The sequence below is a fragment of the Osmerus mordax genome, chromosome 16, assembly GCF_038355195.1.
Source record: "Osmerus mordax isolate fOsmMor3 chromosome 16, fOsmMor3.pri, whole genome shotgun sequence".
In the NCBI taxonomy this organism is placed as follows: domain Eukaryota; kingdom Metazoa; phylum Chordata; class Actinopteri; order Osmeriformes; family Osmeridae; genus Osmerus; species Osmerus mordax.
This window is the reverse complement of record NC_090065.1, coordinates 7,544,314-7,564,029: the sequence shown is the minus strand read 5'-3', so window position 1 is coordinate 7,564,029 and position 19,716 is coordinate 7,544,314. Positions and strand designations below refer to the sequence as shown.

Sequence of the window (19,716 nt, the reverse complement as noted above, 5' to 3'; positions counted from 1 at the left end):
TACACGTTAAAAGTGTTTTGGTTAGCAAAACGAAAAGCATTTTAAAGGTTGAAATACAGTTTATCATGATTTATTTAAATTAATGCAGGCATAGTCTTAAATTCGTATGAATACATTTTGATCACTTGAGGACACCGTAGAATAGAAATTGACAGCATTTGACCCAAACAAATAGTGTAGACCTTCCTGTGAGTGTCCACACTTTCGCAAACTAATCAACTTGAATTGTAGGTCCTAGGCTAAAATAACGCAATCGCAAACAGTGACCGCTACGAATTGTGGGTGAGTAGCACATTTGATGGTGTAAAAGCGTTTTGGTGTGCAGACTTGTTCAATGTGCTTTAGCCTACTAATTTCTATGTTCGAAATTAGTCAGGCGCACTGATTTAATTGAGCGTTGTTTGTTGGTTTATGCAGTTAGTCAATCTTGGTCCTAGGTTTATATTCAAAGAACTAGGCCTACTGTAATTTTGGACGCAGAAGTAGTAACTGATGTCATACCAACTCATTACGATACTTTGGACTATGTGAAAAGGACATAACTTGAAAGTAATTCCTTTAACACCATTGCTGTAGTATGGAGGGGGACCCTATATCGGCCCTGTACACGCCTGCCTTGGTGGTGGATGTGGATATTGTGAAGAGGAATTCTGACAGAATGAAAGAACGCTGTCAGAACTTGGGAGTCCAACTGAGACCACATATGAAGACCCATAAAACCCTGTAAGAGGCAACCACACACGTGTAAAGAAACTATAACACACACACCTTTAGAGCAAATTACCAGGGTTTTATGATTAACTACAGATGCCAATCAGTCATTTTATCTGAGTTTGTCTTGATGTGTGTGTGTCTACTAGTGAGTGTGCTGACATAATGACTGGAGGGTCTCGGAGATGCATCGTTGTCTCCACTCTTGCAGAGGCCTGTTTCTATGCCGACCATGGATATGATGACATCCTGTATGCTTACCCTCTACCCTTCGACAAGGTAGCCTTCTCTTACACAATGAATTGGTAAGATACACCCTTCACAGCTCACCCTACAGTTTGTGTGTGTGTGTGTGTGTGTGTGTGTGTGTGTGTGTGTGTGTGTGTGTGTGTGTGTGTGTGTGTGTGTGTGTGTGTGTGTGTGTGTGTGTGTGTGTGTGTGTGTGTGTGTGTGTGTGTGTGTGTGTGTGTGTGTGTGTGTGTGTGTGTGTGTGTGTGTGTGTGTGTGTGTGTGTGTGCCTAGGTGGAGCGCTGTGCTGTCCTGTCAGAGAAGTTGACTTTATTCCAGGTGTTACTGGACCACCATGATGCTCTGGACCAGTTGAGAAAGAGACCGCTAGGGGAAGAAAAAAAGTGGCAGGTCTGGCTCAAACTGGACTGTGGCAATGGGAGAGGTGAAGAACACTTAGTTCTGTCCATGTAAAACCCTGGAAGCTGAAGTGGAGTTTAAGAATGTCCGATAATGTTCAGGAGTGTTCTGTTCCATAGCTGGCGTGCTCCACTCTGAGCCTGAGGCCCTGCGATTGGCTCAGGCCATTTCTGAGGCTGATGGAGTGAAGCTGACTGGGATTTACTCCCACTGTGGGAACAGCTATAACTGCAGAGGGGTGGAGCAAATACAGACAGTCGCTCAGGATACCACTACATTCACTCTGCAGTTCATAGAGAAGCAAGGCCCACTTTTAATAACGACACTCTTAACCTTCAGACACACACATTCTGTATTACATTTCCAAGTTTCCATTGTGTGAAATGCTGAATGTAGTATTTTTTCCAATAAAGGACAAGGACTGCTTGTCTCTCCACAGACTGAAAAGTTTGGGCATCACTTGCAAGTCTAGTATTGGCTCCACCCCCTCCTGTAGCCATCCTGTCACAGACATGGCCAAACTCAGCGAGGTGCACCCAGGAAATTACACCTTCTATGGTCAGTGATAGAATATATGTGTGTCCTTTATACAAAGACATGAATCTCTTCAGAACAGCCTAAATGTTAAATCACTTTTTACTGTTGTCTTTATTTGTAGATGTTCAGCAGTCTGTGATTGGCTCTTGTTCTCTGGAAGATGTGGCTGTGAGAGTGCTGACCAGGGTCATAAGTCACTGCCCTCACAGGAACCAGCTGCTCATAGACTGTGGCTGGACTGGACTGAGGTACCACAGTTGTCCTGGAAACAATGTTTCTTAATTTGTGATTACAACTGTTTTAATCTTGTTATTGTATTAACTTCCTGTTGACTTCTCTTAGCCTGGATGGAGCTGGAAAACTTCCCACTGGATATGCCATGATTGAAGGACACCCAGACCTTAGGTACTACAGATACCCTCTTTCCATCACAGACTAGACAGAAGTGAATTCATGATTATGCTATCTGTCCCCTTGCAGACTCCTGTCTATGACCCAGGAGCATGGCAGAGTGGAGTCCATCTCAGGGAAGCTGGATTACGACAGATTCCCCCTGGGCTCCCTGCTCACAATCATCCCCTACCATGTCAGTACCGCTGAACATTAAAGAGCCATTGCATTGAACTGTATTGGCTGCTACTGAAGCTACAATGAAAAACAATCAGAAAAGTAGCAGTTTAGTGTAGTGTACATTCCAACTCTGTGTTTTTTGTGTTTGTTCTTCAGTCGTGTGCAACAGCCATGATGCATCCTGTCTACCATGTTCACTCTGGGGGCCGTCTAGTGGAGAGATGGACGCCTACACGTGGGTGGTGATGGGATGCAGTGAAGCACGTGGGGATGGAGATTTGGTTTTATAGTAGATTATGGATGTTGACTTAAAATAAAAAAAATTGTGTACACTTACAGAATTTTCACGTTTTGTTTCATTGGTTGTAACCAATAGTTGTAACCTGTAGTTGAAACCTTTGTTTTTGACTTTGTGTAAGTTCTGTTGGGATATCTCGTGCAGAAAGTCCCCTCTTACCTACCTACAGACCTATTGTCATAGCAAAGTTATAAGTGTAAATTGTAAATTGTATGGAATAAAATTAATATAAAATGAATGTCAAATTAAACACAGCGAAACAAGCATAGGTTTTTGAAGTGCGAATGGCTAGACCACGTCCCAATGGATGGTGGGAATTGTTGTTTTATTGCATAGTAGAATTTTATTGGTCAGATGGTGAACTTTCACTTGTCACGTGGTTTAAAAACGTTGTCATGGCGCGCTGGAGCTGTCATGAAAGAGTGTAGAGTTTGTGTCTCATTTTTATCACAGTTTTATTATTGTTGTACATTTTCTTGAAACGCGTTTGCACGAAACCGGTTCAAAACAGTAGAAAGGCAAGTCACGCGGTGCAATCGCAAATGTATTTGATGCTCTGATCATTCACATTCTCCGAAAACCTTTGCTAGCTAGCCATACGGTATGCATGCCTGTTTTGTCTGTCTGGCAAGCAGTCAAAAGCTATACAGTACTTATGGGCGATTCTTTGTAGAAAGCCTACTACTGATGGCTAGGCTAGTCATTGTTGTTGTTTTTTAGGGATGAGTGTATTGGAAGTGAGGTTCGTGGGGGATGGAGATGTTCTGGAGCACATAGTCGACAAACAAGACGGTAATGACCATGACACAAATTTAACATCCGAATCAGCTCTGTATCTTTTCACCCACATCTCAGCAGTTATTTATGTTCATGTTCGTGTGTGTACGCAGGTGTAAAAGGCAACAGTGACCAGGTACAGAAGTTAGTGATTTTCAAGAACTCAGCAGGTCGGTGGAGTAGTAAAGAGGATGACGAGGATGAAGATGAGGTCCTTAATGAACAGCACTATATCCAGTCTTTGGGAACAGATGATACAGAAGGTTTGTGTGTGTTGAGCTTGTGTGTTTTTTATGATGTGAGTAGGTAGTGTATAGATGTGATGTATGTGGGACTTGTAGGAGCTAAGTGAGTATGTTGCTCCATGTTTCTTTGAACTATAGACGGAGGAGAATCTGTATCTGGGGTAGCAGGAGCCTCTGTATTCACCTTCCAGTCTATCAAACGTTCCCACAAGTTGGCCCAGACAGGTAAGACTGCAGGCTACACATGCTTCTCTCTATGTGCTAACCTGTATGCATAATAATACCCACCTGATCTGTGTGTGCAGCATCTGAGTTGGCTCGAACACCGGGCAAGAATGTGGCTTTTAGTCTAACAGCTGACTCTGAACTACTGCCTACGCGCGCTAGCCGCAGTAAGTCAAGTCAAGCGTTCTTATTGTAGTAGTGTGATAACTTGAACTATATTTGTATCCATGTTTTCTTTTGTTTATTTGGCATCCCTCTCTCCCTCTGTTTTCTCTAGAACATGTGAGTGATGGCAGAACCCCTCAAAAGGTAAGACTGAGTGAAGCAACAGTGAGACCAATGCATACCAAAGTCCCTTTTGGCTACAAGGACAGCTTTACCTGCAGTTGACACGATTTAATGGAGCTTTACTATAGTGCCCGCATAAGTGTGCCTTTCAATACCATGACTGTGCTGCTTTCCTTCTAAGGGTAAGAAGGTGCAGTTTGTCTCCACAACACCTCATAGACTCAGGAAGAGACTGACAGGTGGGGTGCCACGCTGGCTCTTCAGTTCTACCAGGCTTTTAACTACCATGGCAAGTCCAGTTGTAAACTGTTAGTATTTTTGTGTTTTCACAGCCCCCAGCCTCAGGTCAGACAGTGACAGCGAATTGTCTGCTTCTGACTCTGGAGAGGAGGAGGATGGTGTAGAGGACGAAGACAAGGGGAAGGCCGAGGAGAAGGAGAATGTCAAGCAGCCCAGAACTCCTAGTAAGCCCCAGTCTGCTGCTCTCTACAAAACTCCCGCTAAGAAGAGCAAGAGTGCCCCTGAGATCTTGAACCAGGTGTTTGTCTCTCCTTTACTGTACTATACCATGCCGTACTGTTTTGTTTTGTTTCTGGACTGTAACTGTGTTCCTTCTGTAGCCCAGTCTAGTTGAGGAGTATTTCGAGGCTCATGGCAGCTCCAAGGTCCTGACATCAGACCGCACTCTTCAGCGCCTCTCCACTCCAAAACTGGACAGGGTTTGTTGTGGACTCTTTAACCCACTTGTTAGGTCTCATATCAGATGTAAGTACTCTTTACATGTTAGCAAACTGATACTTTTTTAACGTGAATCCATTTTTGTGTAGGAGACATTGTTCCGGGTGTTGAAGGATAAGCCCTCCTGTTACTCCTCTGAGATCCAGCAGCTTCACAACAAACACCAGAAACACTTTAACAAATGGATGCTACAGTTACAGTATGTTTGCATTTTGGGCTTGCTTTTAAAATGTGTCCCATTTTTGTTTTGTTAAATCTGTTTGTGTGATGAAATCTGAACAAAAACTGTTTGTCTGCTTGTATTTTATGCAGGTTGGGCTTCAGTGTCTTAGTGTATGGCCTTGGCAGCAAGAAGCCTCTCCTGGAAGAATTCCGTCTGTCTCATGTCTCTCAGGAGATTCACCTGGTGGTCAATGGATTCTTCCCCTCCATCACCCTCAAATCGGTCAGTTCTGACCCGTCATTCAGCACGATTGTGCATCATACCTAATGTAAAGTATGTTGAAAGCAAGCAGGTATTTGACTTTGTGGGTTATGTCGGTATTCTCCTGCAGATCCTGAATTCTCTGACTGCTGAGATTCTAGAGCATGAGGGAACCTTCCGGAACCCTGTTGATCAGATCCAGTTCATCGCCACATCCCTCAAAGACGGTGAGTTTGTGTTTGTGTTTTAGTTGTAACAGAGAAAGGGGCTAAATTTAGTTTTTGGTGTGCAAGATTTTTCTGTGTATGTTTTTCATTAGACCCTGACCTCCATGTTTACCTGATCATCCATAACATTGACGGGCCAATGCTCCGAGGGGACAAGACCCAAAGTGCACTAGGACAACTGGCTTCTCTTCCCAACATGCACCTTGTGGCTTCCATCGACCATATCAATGCCCCACTAGGTATGTGTGTACTGTACCGAAGCACTGGGTATACGTGTCTGCGAGAACTGTACTAAAGTGGCTTCACAATGGCTGTGAGGCCAGCTACTCTGTATAACCTGTGTCTTTTGTGTGTGTTTTTAGTGTGGGACCAGTGCAAGCAGAGCCAGTTTAACTGGCTGTGGTGGGAGTGTGTGTCTTTCCAGCGCTACATTGAGGAAACGTCGTACGAGAACTCTCTCCTTGTACAGCAGACAGGGGCCCTGGCTCTGTCCTCACTCACACATGTCCTCCGCAGCTTAACCTCCAACGCCAGGTAACGCATACTTGTTTCGTTACCTGTGGCTCTTCAACAGAGATCAAATTTACCATGCTCAATGCAGGGCCACAGGGTGTTATGAGTATCATCTGTCTGTTTCTGTACAGGGGCATCTTCAGGTTGCTGGTGGAGTTTCAGATGGAGAACAAAGACAACCCTGCATACACGGGTGAATAAATAATCTGTCTTTCTTGTAGTATATGTGTGGTTATCTTATTTGACGAGTGAAGGATATTCAGCATTTGTATGCTTGTCGTCTAGGTTTGTCCTTCCAGGATTTCTACCAGCGCTGTCGGGAAGCGTTTTTGGTTAACTCGGACCTGACACTGAGAACCCAGCTCACGGAGTTCAGAGACCACAAACTGATACGAACACGAAAGGTGAAGATAACACACTAACTGCATATACATATATACACCTAATGACTAGTCCTTTTAATGGACGTACTCCATGCTGTTTTGGCCCTGGCCTGTTGCCTTCTTGACACTAAATCAGACCATCTGTCTCTGGCTGACTTCTCTTTTCTTCACCCAGCATGCCGATGGCGTAGAGTACCTGCTGGTTCCCGTGGATACGAGCACACTGACTGACTTCCTGGAGAAGGAGGACATGGATTAAAATAACTAAGGTGGATCATCTTCTGCCGTAGTGTTTCTGTGGATTTGTCTCTTGCCTGAATGCATCCTCTGACAGAAGTAAAGGTCCCTGAGAAAGTCATTGTATATTCACAGTAGTATATTTAGTTTATATAAGATTGAGATATCTAGTTGTTTTCAAATCTATGGAAATCTGGAAACATGAAGTAACATTATAACTGAGGTACAAGTCATCACAACCCTCAGAGGGTGCATTACTGTTGCCTTACAGGCAGAGGGGGTATGTGTGTGTGCATGCATGCATACATACTCATGTCTTTAGAAATCTGTATATCTATGTATGTCCAAATTCAGTAAAATGTTTTTTTGCATCTCAGATTTCTTTATTTACACAAGGCAATAATACAGGCATATTAATTCTTCATCAAAGCACAATGCAAAAAACATTCAATTTATGTTCAGGAAAAGGCTGTCATGCTGTTATACTCACTGTAGGAATAGAACCAACACAGGGCATCATCTTTGCCCCTAAAACAATTGAATGTAAAGAATGGGCAATATGCATGGCTGGTAAAACTGTCCAGCCACTAGCACAGCTGGTTAGTGCCAAATACAGTTTCCTTAGTGCATCAGATGCAAAACACAATCCACCTCTCATGGGAATTATACAAGACAGTTTGGGAACATCAGTTTGGCCAAAGTTATAAAGTGTGTCAACCTGAAGTGTGTGTTTGTCAGTGCTCCATATTAGTGGTTCTTTCTGTCAGCAATGTGTGTGATAGTGTTTCACAACTGAATGTGTATGTTCTGAGTTTGTTCTGTGTTGCAGTGTGAACAATGTGTAGCTCTTCCTCATCCAGGTCCTTCAGCAACAGCAACACCGCCTCCAGAGTGTGTGTCTAAGTGATAACACAGTCATCACATACCCTCACAAACAAAGGCTTACAAATACACTGATCGGCATACAGTATCAGGATAATGTAGTTATTACCTTCCTGGCCAAAGGCCTGGTCTCTCGGGTGGATGGGGAGGAGAGGGAGGGGAACTTGTCTCTGGGAAGAAGCTTCATCCCCAACTGCTCGCGGATCTTACTACAGAGCAAAGTGTGAGGGTTAATATCCTGTGTGTAAGAGGTGATACCACTCGTTCACACAACACAGCCCAGCACCGAAACCTTGAGTTAAGTAAAAGGTGGGCCTCACTTGGTTTCCTCCATGCTGTAGTTGAGAGAGTCATTCTCTGTCTCCACATCTGTTTGGCCATTGGTGGAGGGTTGGTTCTGAGCTGTAGAAGGGGGTGTGGTTATCTCATCACCCTCCACCAAGGAAAGAGCAAGCTCCTCTTCTGTCACCACTGCATGTACACACACATAAACTATGATGAACACCACAAACTATTTTTGGAGCTACAAACTCAACAGAACCCCCCTTCATAGCAATCTCTGATAAAAGATAGATTTAATAGACCTACCCTGGTTGTCTAATTTTTGTAGGCGAGGCAGGCTGCGCAGCACAGTGAGTCGGTAGTGGCGGGGATCTGTTCCGCAGCAGGGGTTCTCAGCTAACCAGAGCACTCGCAGGCGTGTGAGTGGGCGGAGATGAGAGAGCTCGGCAAGAGACGGGATCAAGTTCCTTCTCAGGTAGAGCTCACAGAGAGACAGGCAGCCAGCGAGAGGTGATAGAGATGCAATACTATTCACACTGGAGAACAAGGGAATGAGGCAGAAAAAAAAGTTATAGAACGTATTATAATTGTGCACCAGATTTTTGGGTGGAGCAGACAAGTCTAAAAGTGTATGAAACTTTATTTTGATTTAGGTAGACAGTTAAGTTTAGCTTATCAGTCTTACATTAATTTGTCTTTCTCCGTGCATACCAATACCCATGCTACCATACTATTACATTACAGGAGATACCATACATACTATATTGTATGGTAGTATGGGTCTTGGGACGCACCACAAGCCTATATTAAATGTCTTCGTTTTGTCTCAGTCTCTACATATATTTAGCTCTGAGAGATACAGAGACCGAGCTACATGGACCAACCTAAGTGTCAAAACCTCGATGTTAGGTATCTGGGAGAAGATGGAGATCTGAAGTAAGAGACAAGAGTTATATGTTGATAAATGAGACTCGGCAGAAGAAAATTGAATGTTATTGACATCACACCTCAACATGAAACACAATACGAAAACACTCACGTCAGTCAATTTGCAGCCCCTGTGGACAAAACGAATTGAAATGTTTAATGACAACAACAAGCAACATGTTGATTTTACTGTGCAGATAAACAGCTAGGTAGCTCTTGCCTGGCTAGCAAGCTCTGCTAGCTTTTCCCACCTACCAGCAGTTTAATTTCTTTACACTGTCTAGATCAGATGCCTTAGCCTTGGCAAGCACTAGCTTCCGTGTGAGTTTCATACTGTTGCAATCTGCGAATATTTTGCACAATCGTTGTTTGTCGAAATAATTTGCTTTTAGCGGTGGGACTACATTGCAGACTGGCTCAGTAACGCGTTGCTCTCTGAAATGCGCGATTACGCATGCGCCTAGCCTCTATACCACAATCTAGCGTCTGTAGTTACTTGGTTTCCATTCTCCCATGATAACACTGGCGATATTATTTATAAACAATATTTACGCCAAAAATTTGCGGTTATTTACAACAATATTACACACACCGATAAAAAAAATCTGAGTTGGTTAATACGCTTTGTGCCCCGAATGACCCTAACCCAGACCACAGTATATGATTCAGACACATTTTACTGCAAAGCCACTCCTCGTGCCATTATCTTTCCTCTAACCAAAAGTATTGAAACTCACCTTATCTATCATAAACCAACCATGAATTCCAAATAATTTAACTGTACCTATACAGGGCCATTATTGTAGCAAAGGTATTTACAAATGCACACCAAGAGCCACAAATACACAGCTGACTCAATGCCCCACAATGCAGCTTTCCATCCAGGGCTAAATTGCGCTTGCGCGCTACGTTTCTCCCTCTTTGGACCGCCGTCTCCGCTGCTGCAATGGTGAGACAGAATTGCCCTTATTGAATCCAAGTAAATCTAACTAACTCACAGCGTCTTTGCAAATAATAAAGTACCCACGAGCTGTGAGATAGAATTCAACGTTAGATCTGCCAACTATTTGTATAGATTGTGGAATAGTATCGTTAAATAAAACGTTATTTCCTAATCATGTTAACCAATGGCAGCAATGGCCGCCCCATGAACGCAGAACGTTTTGCGGCAGTCTACCGGTTAGAGACTGCTTGCTTCTTGAATGACATGATTACATTATTTACCGCAGTTGTATTCCAGTACTGTAAACATACTCCTGATTATCTGGCTTGGAATTTAACAATATTGTAGTCTTTCGCCGACCCCTACTCTACAAGTTCGTTCAGTGTTAACTGGCTAGCTATATGTGTGGTCAGTTAGCATAACTAGCTAGTCCAACTGCATACTGCCATTGAACCAGTACGAAGGCAATGAGCGAAGTTGTGTTTTGGATGCTGACAAGTGGATGCAGCGCCAATAGTTTGCTATCGTTAAATTGTCGTTCCTCTCCAATAGGCTAAGCGCACTAAGAAGGTGGGGATTGTTGGCAAATATGGCACGCGTTACGGCGCGTCGCTCAGGAAGATGGTGAAGAAGATTGAGATCAGCCAGCACGCCAAATACACCTGCTCCTTCTGTGGCAAGGTAGGTGTACAGAGGCCGTCATGCTTTCTAAACGGATATGTTGTCTTGCCATGTTTTGTTAACGTCCGTTTGTGTATGTTTTCCCAGACTAAGATGAAGAGGAGGGCAGTGGGTATCTGGCACTGTGGGTCCTGCAGAAAGACTGTGGCTGGAGGAGCCTGGACATACAAGTAAGTTGTCATAGTGATTACTTGCTCAGGCCATCAGGTTTGGAAGATTATCATAGTTATTCTTTATCTGACATCTTACTAAAGTTAGGGTCTCCTCAGAACCCCTCTTAGGATACTACATATCCGGGGCATAATGTCATTGTATATTCTCTGGATAAGAGCGTCTGCTAAATGACTAAATGTAATATTGGTAATGCTTACATGAAAAATGTGCATGTATATGCTTTATGCTGTTCATAAAGACTAATCCAATGGATAGATTTTAATAAGGATGCATGACAGAAAATGACTTATGTACAGTTGTAATGCTGCCTACATGTAAAAGCAAAGGCATACTAGTGCATAAAATACCATTGTAATGTTAATGGTTCTGAAACACCTTGACTTTGTGTTAGAAAATGGTCAGCTAACCTTGGGGTTCAAGCTTGAGTGCTGATACTGTTGGTGTTGATACTGTATTCTTGACTTCTGACTTATTTGAATTAAATGTGTTCTACCTCTTCTTTTTTAGCACAACCTCTGCTGTCACAGTGAAGTCAGCCATCAGGAGACTGAAGGAGCTGAAGGAACAGTAAACCAGTACAACTACGCTACTGGGGATTTGGGACTGTTTTGTATAGAGTCTCCGTCCTGGACATTGAATTACATCAAACATTCTAAAATAAAGTGGTCTGGAACGGATTTCTGTGTGTTGTGTTCTTTCACCACCATCCGCTTTTGTGTAAACGTTTTTGCCAATGAGTGCTTGAATGGAATGCCTGGTGGTGTATTAAATCATTGGCTTTGAGCAGAGACTAATTTTGAGAACTATCCACCAAAACCAGAATGGAATTGTTGGTTGTATAGGGTAATATGAATGGTTGGGTGACAGTGTTGGAATGTATGTACATAATTGGTTAATGGCATTGAAAGTATATTAAATGTTGAAAACAGGACACACTACCAATGGGAGCAGCGTATGTCCATACTGGTACCAGTTGTCACCTTGGATATTTATATTCCCCATTTCCTCAGAATTCTGGCCTATGTTGAGTGTATCATGAGCCCTAAAGTATTTTGAACAGTTGACAACCAATCCGTTATCGAATTGATCTCGAGAGAAACCAATGACAGCATTTATAGAGACTAAAAAGTCCACACGAGGGCGCTCACGCGACTGTGCCAGTGTCACTTTCCAATAAGTATGGCGGCCTCAAGTGTGTTCAGGTCGGGTTTGTTTAATAACAAAGTAGCGATTGTAACGGGTGGCGGGACCGGTATTGGTAAAGCAATCTCCGCAGAGCTGCTTGAACTCGGTAAGAGTTGTCATGTGTAATTTAGACACCGCTCAGCGGCTAGCAAACTAAAGTAGCTAGCTAACAGGCAGCCATTCATTGTAGACGCGGCTCGTAGTTAATGAACTTTACCCTATATCAGACTCGAGTGACAAACTAGACCTTCGAATAATAAACATATCCATTGTGTATACTTAAGCAATGTGTTTCAAGGCATGATGAATAGCCTTTAACCATATATCTTCTTGTTTCGCAAAGGGTGCAATGTGGTTATCTCCAGTAGAAAGGTAGAGAGGCTTGAAGCTGCTGCTGAGGAGCTGAAGCAGAAAATCCCTGCATCCAGCCTGGCATCTGTCGTACCTATAGCCTGCAACATCCGCCAAGAGGATGAGGTACACACACTCCTTGCATTTACGTCAATGGTATCTATAGGGATTCGTTTTTGCTTTAATTGCTAAATTGTTGTCTATTTGTGTGTGGATGTAGGTGAAGGCCCTGGTTTCATCTGTACTCAAGAAATATGGTCAAATAGACTTTTTGGTGAATAACGGTGGAGGCCAGTTCAGCAGCCCAGTAGAATCAATGTCGTCCAAAGGTTGGAAAGCTGTCATAGACACCAACCTGACTGGAACGTTCCACTGTTGCAAGGAAGGTAGGAGATGCATGGCGTGTCCAAATGGAAGACATTTTACTGTACGCATGGGTATTCTGTAATACTGTAATTGTGTGTGCAGTTTATTCTGCATGGATGAAAGACCACGGAGGGGTGATTGTCAACATCATTGCCGATATGTGGAAGGGATTCCCAGGAATGGCGTATGTTACTTGCACTTACGTAAACTCTCTTTCTGTCTCAACTAATTCACACACTGTATTTTTCGTCTTATTCATACTCCACCATTCCCCCCTCTTTCCCTCTTCCTTTCATACAGCCATACAGGTGCAGCCAGGGCAGCTGTAGATAACCTAACCAAGAGTCTAGCCATTGAGTGGGCTAGCTCGGGAGTTAGGATCAATGCCATTGCACCAGTACGTATGTGTGTGTGTAGCAGATGAATGTACAGGGTACACTTTTCTATATATTTTCTTTTGTCACCTGACGTGTGTTTTTGTGCAGGGTACCATCATCTCTAAGACAGCAATGGAGAACTATAAAGAATTTGGACCAACTTTGTTTAAGATGTCTGTCCCATTCAGCCCTGCTAAAAGACTAGGGGTCCCAGAGGAGGTATGCGTATACAGTCCACCAGGCAATATATATTTTATTGTGTATCCACACCCTACTACTTGGATGCAAAGTATAAAACTAAAAGTGTGTGTGGGGGGGGGGGCTGTTCAGATCTCCCCCGCAGTGTGTTTCTTGCTCTCTCCAGCTGCCTCCTACATCTCAGGAGCCACTCTACGGGTGGACGCGGGACAAAGTCTGTACCACTCCATGTGGGACATACCAGGTACACACACCTACCCATACATACGTACATAGAGAGAGTCTTTGTTTCTTGGTGTGAGATATCAGGTTGTCATGAATCTCTCTGTGTTTAGATCACAGTGCATGGCCTGAAGCTCCAGAGGGAGAAAACCTGGACACACTGAAAGAACTCCTCAACCCCAAATCCAAACTCTGACCCTTGGCATCAGAGAACAGAGGGAGAGTGAATCAGATCCTCACCTCACATTATTGCCAAGTCCCGTAGCAGGTAACAGGGGATTGCCTTAATCAGTTACAAGCAATCGTGATTTTTTGCCATCATCTGCTGTTGATGGGATGAAAAATTGGACACCCATCTGCCTTTTCTGTCTCATGTACATAACTGTAGATAATTCAAATATTAACAATGAAAGTCTGACATAATTTCTATGATTATTGGAAGATGCTGTAAAATGTTTCCATAATAATGTACAATACAGAGATAATGTTTCTAAAAACCAACCATGTATCTAAATAACAATATCAGCATGTAATAGCGGATGAAAGGAATTATGTTGTCTTGACTCAACTTTGTCATAAAAAAAAAATCTTAATAAATCAACCATAACCAATTTCTTTTACGTCAATTATTTTACATCAATTTTAAAGTCAATGCTTTAATTGTAGTGCACTGATGGCATAATGAATTAGGTTGGGCTCAGTTTTAAACGGTATTACACAAATACACCAGAGCTACTTTTAAAGGTTATTAACATAGTCATGCTATACTGCTTTAGTAGACAGTGGTCCGACCCAGCGTACTTTTTTCGCCTGGGTACACGGTGTGACCAAGAGGTTTGTGTATCGTATTTGGTTTGAACAATGGTTTAAACCTTGTTTTTACAGTCTATGGTTTGGTTTGAACCTAACGAAGTACCGTAGGTTGAGGAGCCGTAAATGAGAAGCGAGTGTCGCAGTGGCTTCTCAAACACAGAGGTCACAACAACTATTCAGCCAGGTAAAGCGTTTATATATGTATTCATTGAAGTGCCAATTATATCTTACACAATCGCAAGGCATAACATTGTGTCATCTCAATCCAAATCAAAACCGTTTTTAAATTGATATCAATCCTGATCTGTACATTGATACTACTTGCTGACACCGGGACCGTGACGAGGAATATTATTGCTAGCTAGAGCAGGGCTACTGCAGTTAGTACATTGGTCTCATTGCTGTGGCGAACAAGCAAACCCTAGTTCATGTTTTAGAATGACGAATTCAAATGCAAGCATTTAATATATCCTTGCTCCTGGTATTTCCTCTAACATGTTTCTAACTTGTTTAGAACGTGTTTCACACAGCTGAATAAAGATGTAGCAAGATTAGCTAGCTGATCCATACTATTATTCTAGCCAACCGGTGTGTCATGTCACATTGTAACATTTCAAGTGAAGTCTAAATTATGTAAAAACAGTCATCTGATTGTGTGTGCGTGCGTGCAGAATGGGAGGTGACCATGGCCACAGTAAACTGAACATGCCAGACTGGCGACAATGGAAAGCGGATGGAACCCCGCTGGAGTTCACACAGCAGCGATTAGCAGCCAGGGGCCTCAAGGACCCATGGGCACGGTGAGTGTACTGTCTCTAGGTGCATCATTGGTTATCTAACTGAGAGAGCATGTATTTACTTTATATGTGTAATTGAGCAAATTTGTCTTCCTCTTTATCCCCATCTGCAGCAATGAGGCATGGAGGTATATGGGTGGCTTTGCACAGCCAGTGACTTTTGGAAATGTCCTGCTTAGGGGGTTCAAATGGGGCTTTGCTGCATTTGCTGTTGCTTTGGCTGTTGAGTATGCCCTGTTCCCCCCCAAGAAGAGTGACCACTGACCACAGAAGTTTAATCCTACCAGATTGGACACCCCCAAACCACCTTATACCATATTATAAAGTTATTTTCTGTACATTATTAAACTGTGTAAATCAATTTGTTGATTTGTGTCTTTATACTGAAGTGTGTGCTTAACCAATTCAACTCACTTTTATGTGCAACACAAGATCATTTAGACTCAAGGAGGTCTTTAATAAAGTTTTTAATTTGTCGTTTACAGACATGGCACTCTTTATATAGTTAAAATGCTTTTATTTTAATGGCATGATTCATATAATAACACAGCTAGACACATGGCACCAGCAAGGGCATTATTATATACTGTGTTCTGGTTTATATCGCTTTATGTACAATACCCTTGATCTTCTTTCTGGTCAGTCCTGTTTCCTCTTGCTGGTAAAGCGCCACACACAAAGCACCATGCATCTCATTATCACCATGACAACAGCAAGCACCACGAGGAGCAAACAGCCGATCACATCCAGGCTGTGGTATTGGAACCAGTTGAGATCATGTGCAGCGACCCTAAGATGTGCTGCCCCTTTATGCCGCATCACAAACTCTGTCCAGTAGATAGAAAGGTCGAGAGGGTCGATTGGGCGATCCTTATGCATGGCAGACAGCTTCATAATTTTTTCCTTATACCTGCACACAAAGACATACTGTAATACACTGACATGGTTCATTTGCAGTTAGCTTCACTTAAATTAGGTTGAAATATAACTGGAAATACCATATAAACCCTCACCGTGTTGTGTTGATGACTTCATTCATTGCCTGCAGCAGTGATTGCACAGTGATCTCATTGATGTCCAACACCACACCCACCCCTCGGGCGGCTATTCTATAAGCATTGTCTGTCTGGTCTCCACCCAGAGGCAGCATCACCATTGGAACTCCGTGACACAGACCCTCATACACACCGTGACTCCCAGCATGGGTCAGGAAAGCCTTCACACCATGATGAGCTAAGCACACACACATAACTATGTTACAACATGTTATGTCAACTGAAGTTAAGGATATCTGGTGGGCTGTTCTGGATAACATGATACCCACTCAGTAGGTCATTCTGTGGAAGCCATTTCTTTATCATAACATTTTTGGGGATGTGGTCAGGAACTGGCCCGGTGTACCGCCACAGAACCTACAGCAAGAGCAGACAATCTTGTCAGAAAAAACAGAATCTGTGATTTGTATGTGACTGTGCTTGATTTGATATTTACCCTTTGTGGAATCTTTTCAAATGCTGCAAGGAAGATAGCAGCTTTCTCCTTTGGCATAGACGACACCATGGAGCCCAGGGTGAAAACCACAAAACCATGTTCCGCTGAGGAGACCCATGACTCAAGATCCTATGCAGAACAACTGTTAAGGGGTATTGACAGTGGAAAACATCTTTAATATGGAGTAAAAGCATTGTCACTTTGACACACAAGAGCAGTCTTACCTCAGGTAAGGGTTTGTTCAAGTTGCAGTTGATCCCGCCAACAAGGACCATATTAGGCATTAGGGGGCGAGGGAATTCCAGCATGAAGTCATACCTGTGTATACATATTTCTCATGTATTAGTTTGTGTGTGTGTATGTGCGTGTGTGTGCTTGTGTGTGTGTGAATACCAAACCTCATCAACCAGATTGCAGTGTCTGTCAGCACTTCGGCCACCCCCACATCCTCTTCCAAAAAGTCCTTAGCAATCTGGTCAAAGTGCCAGGTCAGAAATGTGCACAGCAATGGCTCCAGCATGCTCACCTTTCATCAGATACACAAAAGACAAAAAACATTGAATTAAAGGTTGCTGGGTGCGTGTCTGTGTGCATGTGAGCGTGCATGAAGGTGTGCCCTTACTACTACGTTGACGACTCTCTCTTTGAAGGACATGACGTCTGTGTATTTTGTGAAGAAGCGTGGTACATAAGAGGGAGGAGAGGGGCAGGCAGCAGACTTGAGGTCTAAGCCACAGGGGATTCCTCTTAGCAAACCCACGGATGGGAGACCTATGGGGGGGAAGGCCGAAAACCAAAGGCTTGGTATATTTGACTTCACAAGCATAACCAAGCATGAACACATACAGAAACACTCACCCAACTTCCTGGCTATCAGAGATCCTGTAGGAATCATGGGGTCAGTCAACATTGCATCAAAACCCTGCAAGAGATAGAAAGGAGGGAGGTTAGGAGAAGAGAGAGATTTTAAGTTCCTTACACTCTGTGGACATCTGTCCACATACTGACCTGCTGTGATAGATGGGAGATGAGTGACGTGTTGAACAGCAACCCCTCAGCAGTAGTAAAAATGAAGCCAGATACTTTCTTAAGATTGTCCATATGGAAGGATATCTTTTCCATCATGGGTTTTGTGGACTGACTCATCATGTCTGTGTGTCTTCCCAACAGCTTGTCAATGTCCTTCTGCCCATATGGCACAGGATATGTCACTGTGGTATAGTGCTTACCTGGACCCATACGCATGCTGATTTCGGGTATAACCACAGTGACCTGATGTCCACGGCGTCCCATCTCCTCAGCAATGGCTTTCACTACCACCCAGTGACTCCCATCCATCGGCACCACCAGTAGTCGACCAGTATAACCAGTGGGACCAGCTATAGCAGCTCCAACACCTTCTCCAGTCTGCTGTGCAGCATCATTTACTACGCTTGTGTCTTTCTTACTACCAGACACATTCACATCATTACTAATAGTAATTTTACCCGTAGGTTTAACCGTTTTACTAGCCCCTTCTTTTTGAACAGTGATACGCTCAGTTACTCCATTTTCATCCGTTTCACTACCAGTTTGCCCTTTAGGCCTCCCTACTGCAGGCCCAGTCTCTCCTGTCTCCACTGCTCCAATCAGACCCAGGGCTAAACACACCAGGAGACACACGAACACTGCTGACGCACCCATCTCTCTCGCTGCCGATTTCTTTCAGTCTCTTACTCTTTCACCCGTATCTTCCCAAACAGCGTTCAGATTTTGGTCACAGTCTTTAAAAACTTTTGATTGAATACTTCGTACTGCAAAGCTTAGGGTGACCAGACGCCCTCTTTTAGCCGGACATGTCCTCTTTTCGACACCTAAAAATTGCGTCCGGCAGGGATTACAAAATCGTCCGGAATTTTTGGAAAGGGTACCTCCCTTAAATTCCACCTTCTTGCGCGAGCTCTGACTACAGACCGAACGAAGGAAGTGTCCTCTTTTTCACAAACTCAAATCTGGTCACCCTAGCAAAGCTGTGGCCCTCTAAAATGTATGTTCCTGCTGTAGTCTACAGCCTGTATAACATTGATCCAACATGCTCTAACCTGTTGCACCGCATTGGCAGAATGCCTTTATGGATTAGCAAAGATCAGTTTTGAGTCTGCGTGCATGCGAGTGTGTTCAAAGTTCACCAAGACCAAAGGGAATTATTTTCTTTATTGATTTAGTGCTTCGGTTGCTCAGCAGAAAAGGCTGAGAATTGTGGCAACCACTGAGTGTAGACGGGGGCAACAGCACTTATCTCGACAGAACATACAAGAGGGCGAGTTTGAGACCGCGATGGACTAGCCTACTACAAAAAAAACGACTCGCCAAGCTTGAATTCCAGTACCTGGGGTCTGCTGTCGGACCTTCAGACTCACCTGTGTCCCTAGTTGACCGGGGATTGTATAGTTTCCCGATCACCTGATCTCGGTCATGCCGAGAGCTTGGTAAAATGGAATCAAATTCCCAGAATATTAACAGTGAGAGCGTTGTAGAATCAATTATGATTTATGTCTGCAGTGTAAATTATATTTGTGAGGTCATAGTGGGGTGGGTGGCGTAGGCCCGCAGTGTGTATGCATCTGTGGGTCTACTACCAGGTTGTCATAGGCACCGAAACATGGAAGAAAGGGGTAATATTGCAGCAGGCCAGTCCTGTAAAGGCAAGGCAATACCGAGCTAGACTTTATTATTTACCCCTACAGCTTCTTTCTGTAGTATCTCTTTCGTTTTTTTTATGTTGTTTGTTTAATCAAATTAATTTAATTAGCCTACATCATGTGAGGTTCACGTTTTAATATTAGAATATGGTGTGGATCACTAAAAATGAATTTATTTGTTGTACACTGATGACATCAGTCAATGTACAATATTTTATTGACTGTTGACAGATGGCTAATAAGTATGGTACATTCTGTCCCAGTGGCCCCACCCATTGGTCCCAATCCATGTTTGGTATCTGTTCACGAGGAGCCAGGAGAGGAAGGACAGTGGAAGGAAGAAGGAGGAAAAAGGAAAAGAGAGTCCTCTTTTGAGGGTGGAAGAGAAGGGCGTGTGAAAGAATTCCAGTTAGCTCCTAAGATTAGACCAGGATACTGCAATGAACTGGATCGCTGTAAGAGGCTGGCTTTTGGTCCTGCTCTGGGAACACGCAGCATGGCAAGATGGAGACAAATATCAGGAAC

The 19,716-nt window shown here is 43.4% G+C and overlaps 7 protein-coding genes across 10 annotated transcripts; 5 read left to right on the top strand and 2 right to left on the bottom strand.

Moving 5' to 3' along the window:
• Positions 1-155: 155 nt before the first annotated feature.
• zgc:162816 (uncharacterized protein LOC571260 homolog) lies at positions 156-2,937 on the top strand. The gene is made up of 10 exons (XM_067253675.1): positions 156-282; positions 577-723; positions 861-990; positions 1,234-1,384; positions 1,479-1,659; positions 1,799-1,917; positions 2,018-2,144; positions 2,239-2,301; positions 2,377-2,482; positions 2,623-2,937. Exons 2-10 carry the CDS (start codon positions 578-580, stop codon positions 2,710-2,712), a joined length of 1,113 nt encoding a protein of 370 aa, XP_067109776.1. The 5' UTR covers positions 156-282; position 577; the 3' UTR covers positions 2,713-2,937.
• Positions 2,938-3,213: 276 nt separating this feature from the next.
• orc2 (origin recognition complex, subunit 2) lies at positions 3,214-7,192 on the top strand. 2 transcript variants are annotated; one of them, XM_067253132.1, is made up of 17 exons: positions 3,214-3,282; positions 3,485-3,556; positions 3,655-3,804; positions 3,925-4,011; positions 4,092-4,178; positions 4,289-4,320; positions 4,481-4,538; positions 4,632-4,837; positions 4,920-5,018; positions 5,127-5,236; positions 5,350-5,482; positions 5,592-5,688; positions 5,781-5,927; positions 6,051-6,222; positions 6,333-6,394; positions 6,487-6,605; positions 6,760-7,192. In XM_067253132.1, exons 2-17 carry the CDS (start codon positions 3,487-3,489, stop codon positions 6,841-6,843), a joined length of 1,713 nt encoding a protein of 570 aa, XP_067109233.1. In that variant the 5' UTR covers positions 3,214-3,282; positions 3,485-3,486; the 3' UTR covers positions 6,844-7,192. The 2 variants fall into 2 exon arrangements, with proteins under 2 accessions (XP_067109233.1, XP_067109234.1); XM_067253133.1 differs by lacking the exon at positions 3,214-3,282 and adding an exon at positions 3,313-3,365.
• cfap410 (cilia and flagella associated protein 410) lies at positions 7,192-9,322 on the bottom strand. Of its 2 annotated transcripts, none has more exons than XM_067253134.1 (7): positions 9,168-9,322; positions 9,025-9,043; positions 8,870-8,916; positions 8,292-8,521; positions 8,024-8,174; positions 7,813-7,912; positions 7,192-7,720 (listed from the first exon to the last, which is right to left on the bottom strand). In XM_067253134.1, the coding sequence occupies exons 1-7, from the start codon at positions 9,242-9,244 to the stop codon at positions 7,556-7,558; spliced, it is 789 nt and encodes a 262-aa protein (XP_067109235.1). In that variant the 5' UTR covers positions 9,245-9,322; the 3' UTR covers positions 7,192-7,555. The 2 variants fall into 2 exon arrangements, with proteins under 2 accessions (XP_067109235.1, XP_067109236.1); XM_067253135.1 differs by having other exon boundaries at positions 8,024-8,105.
• Positions 9,323-9,813: 491 nt separating this feature from the next.
• rpl37a (ribosomal protein L37a) lies at positions 9,814-11,387 on the top strand. The gene is made up of 4 exons (XM_067253415.1): positions 9,814-9,861; positions 10,408-10,536; positions 10,624-10,706; positions 11,218-11,387. The coding sequence occupies exons 1-4, from the start codon at positions 9,859-9,861 to the stop codon at positions 11,279-11,281; spliced, it is 279 nt and encodes a 92-aa protein (XP_067109516.1). The 5' UTR covers positions 9,814-9,858; the 3' UTR covers positions 11,282-11,387.
• A 488-nt stretch (positions 11,388-11,875) lies between these two features.
• On the top strand, positions 11,876-14,018 carry pecr (peroxisomal trans-2-enoyl-CoA reductase). Its single transcript, XM_067253624.1, has 8 exons — positions 11,876-12,001; positions 12,239-12,372; positions 12,467-12,632; positions 12,715-12,796; positions 12,913-13,009; positions 13,098-13,208; positions 13,320-13,431; positions 13,523-14,018. The coding sequence occupies exons 1-8, from the start codon at positions 11,890-11,892 to the stop codon at positions 13,603-13,605; spliced, it is 897 nt and encodes a 298-aa protein (XP_067109725.1). The 5' UTR covers positions 11,876-11,889; the 3' UTR covers positions 13,606-14,018.
• A 323-nt stretch (positions 14,019-14,341) lies between these two features.
• Positions 14,342-15,380, top strand: ndufb3 (NADH:ubiquinone oxidoreductase subunit B3). The gene is made up of 3 exons (XM_067252525.1): positions 14,342-14,406; positions 14,894-15,022; positions 15,133-15,380. The coding sequence occupies exons 2-3, from the start codon at positions 14,895-14,897 to the stop codon at positions 15,281-15,283; spliced, it is 279 nt and encodes a 92-aa protein (XP_067108626.1). The 5' UTR covers positions 14,342-14,406; position 14,894; the 3' UTR covers positions 15,284-15,380.
• A 92-nt stretch (positions 15,381-15,472) lies between these two features.
• Positions 15,473-18,810, bottom strand: LOC136958540 (UDP-glucuronosyltransferase 1-6-like). Of its 2 annotated transcripts, none has more exons than XM_067252522.1 (9): positions 17,519-18,810; positions 17,369-17,432; positions 17,133-17,281; positions 16,909-17,036; positions 16,735-16,828; positions 16,511-16,639; positions 16,344-16,431; positions 16,033-16,252; positions 15,473-15,929 (listed from the first exon to the last, which is right to left on the bottom strand). In XM_067252522.1, the coding sequence occupies exons 1-9, from the start codon at positions 18,191-18,193 to the stop codon at positions 15,659-15,661; spliced, it is 1,818 nt and encodes a 605-aa protein (XP_067108623.1). In that variant the 5' UTR covers positions 18,194-18,810; the 3' UTR covers positions 15,473-15,658. The 2 variants fall into 2 exon arrangements, with proteins under 2 accessions (XP_067108623.1, XP_067108624.1); XM_067252523.1 differs by having other exon boundaries at positions 17,740-17,831.
• Between the last annotated feature and the right edge of the window lie 906 nt (positions 18,811-19,716).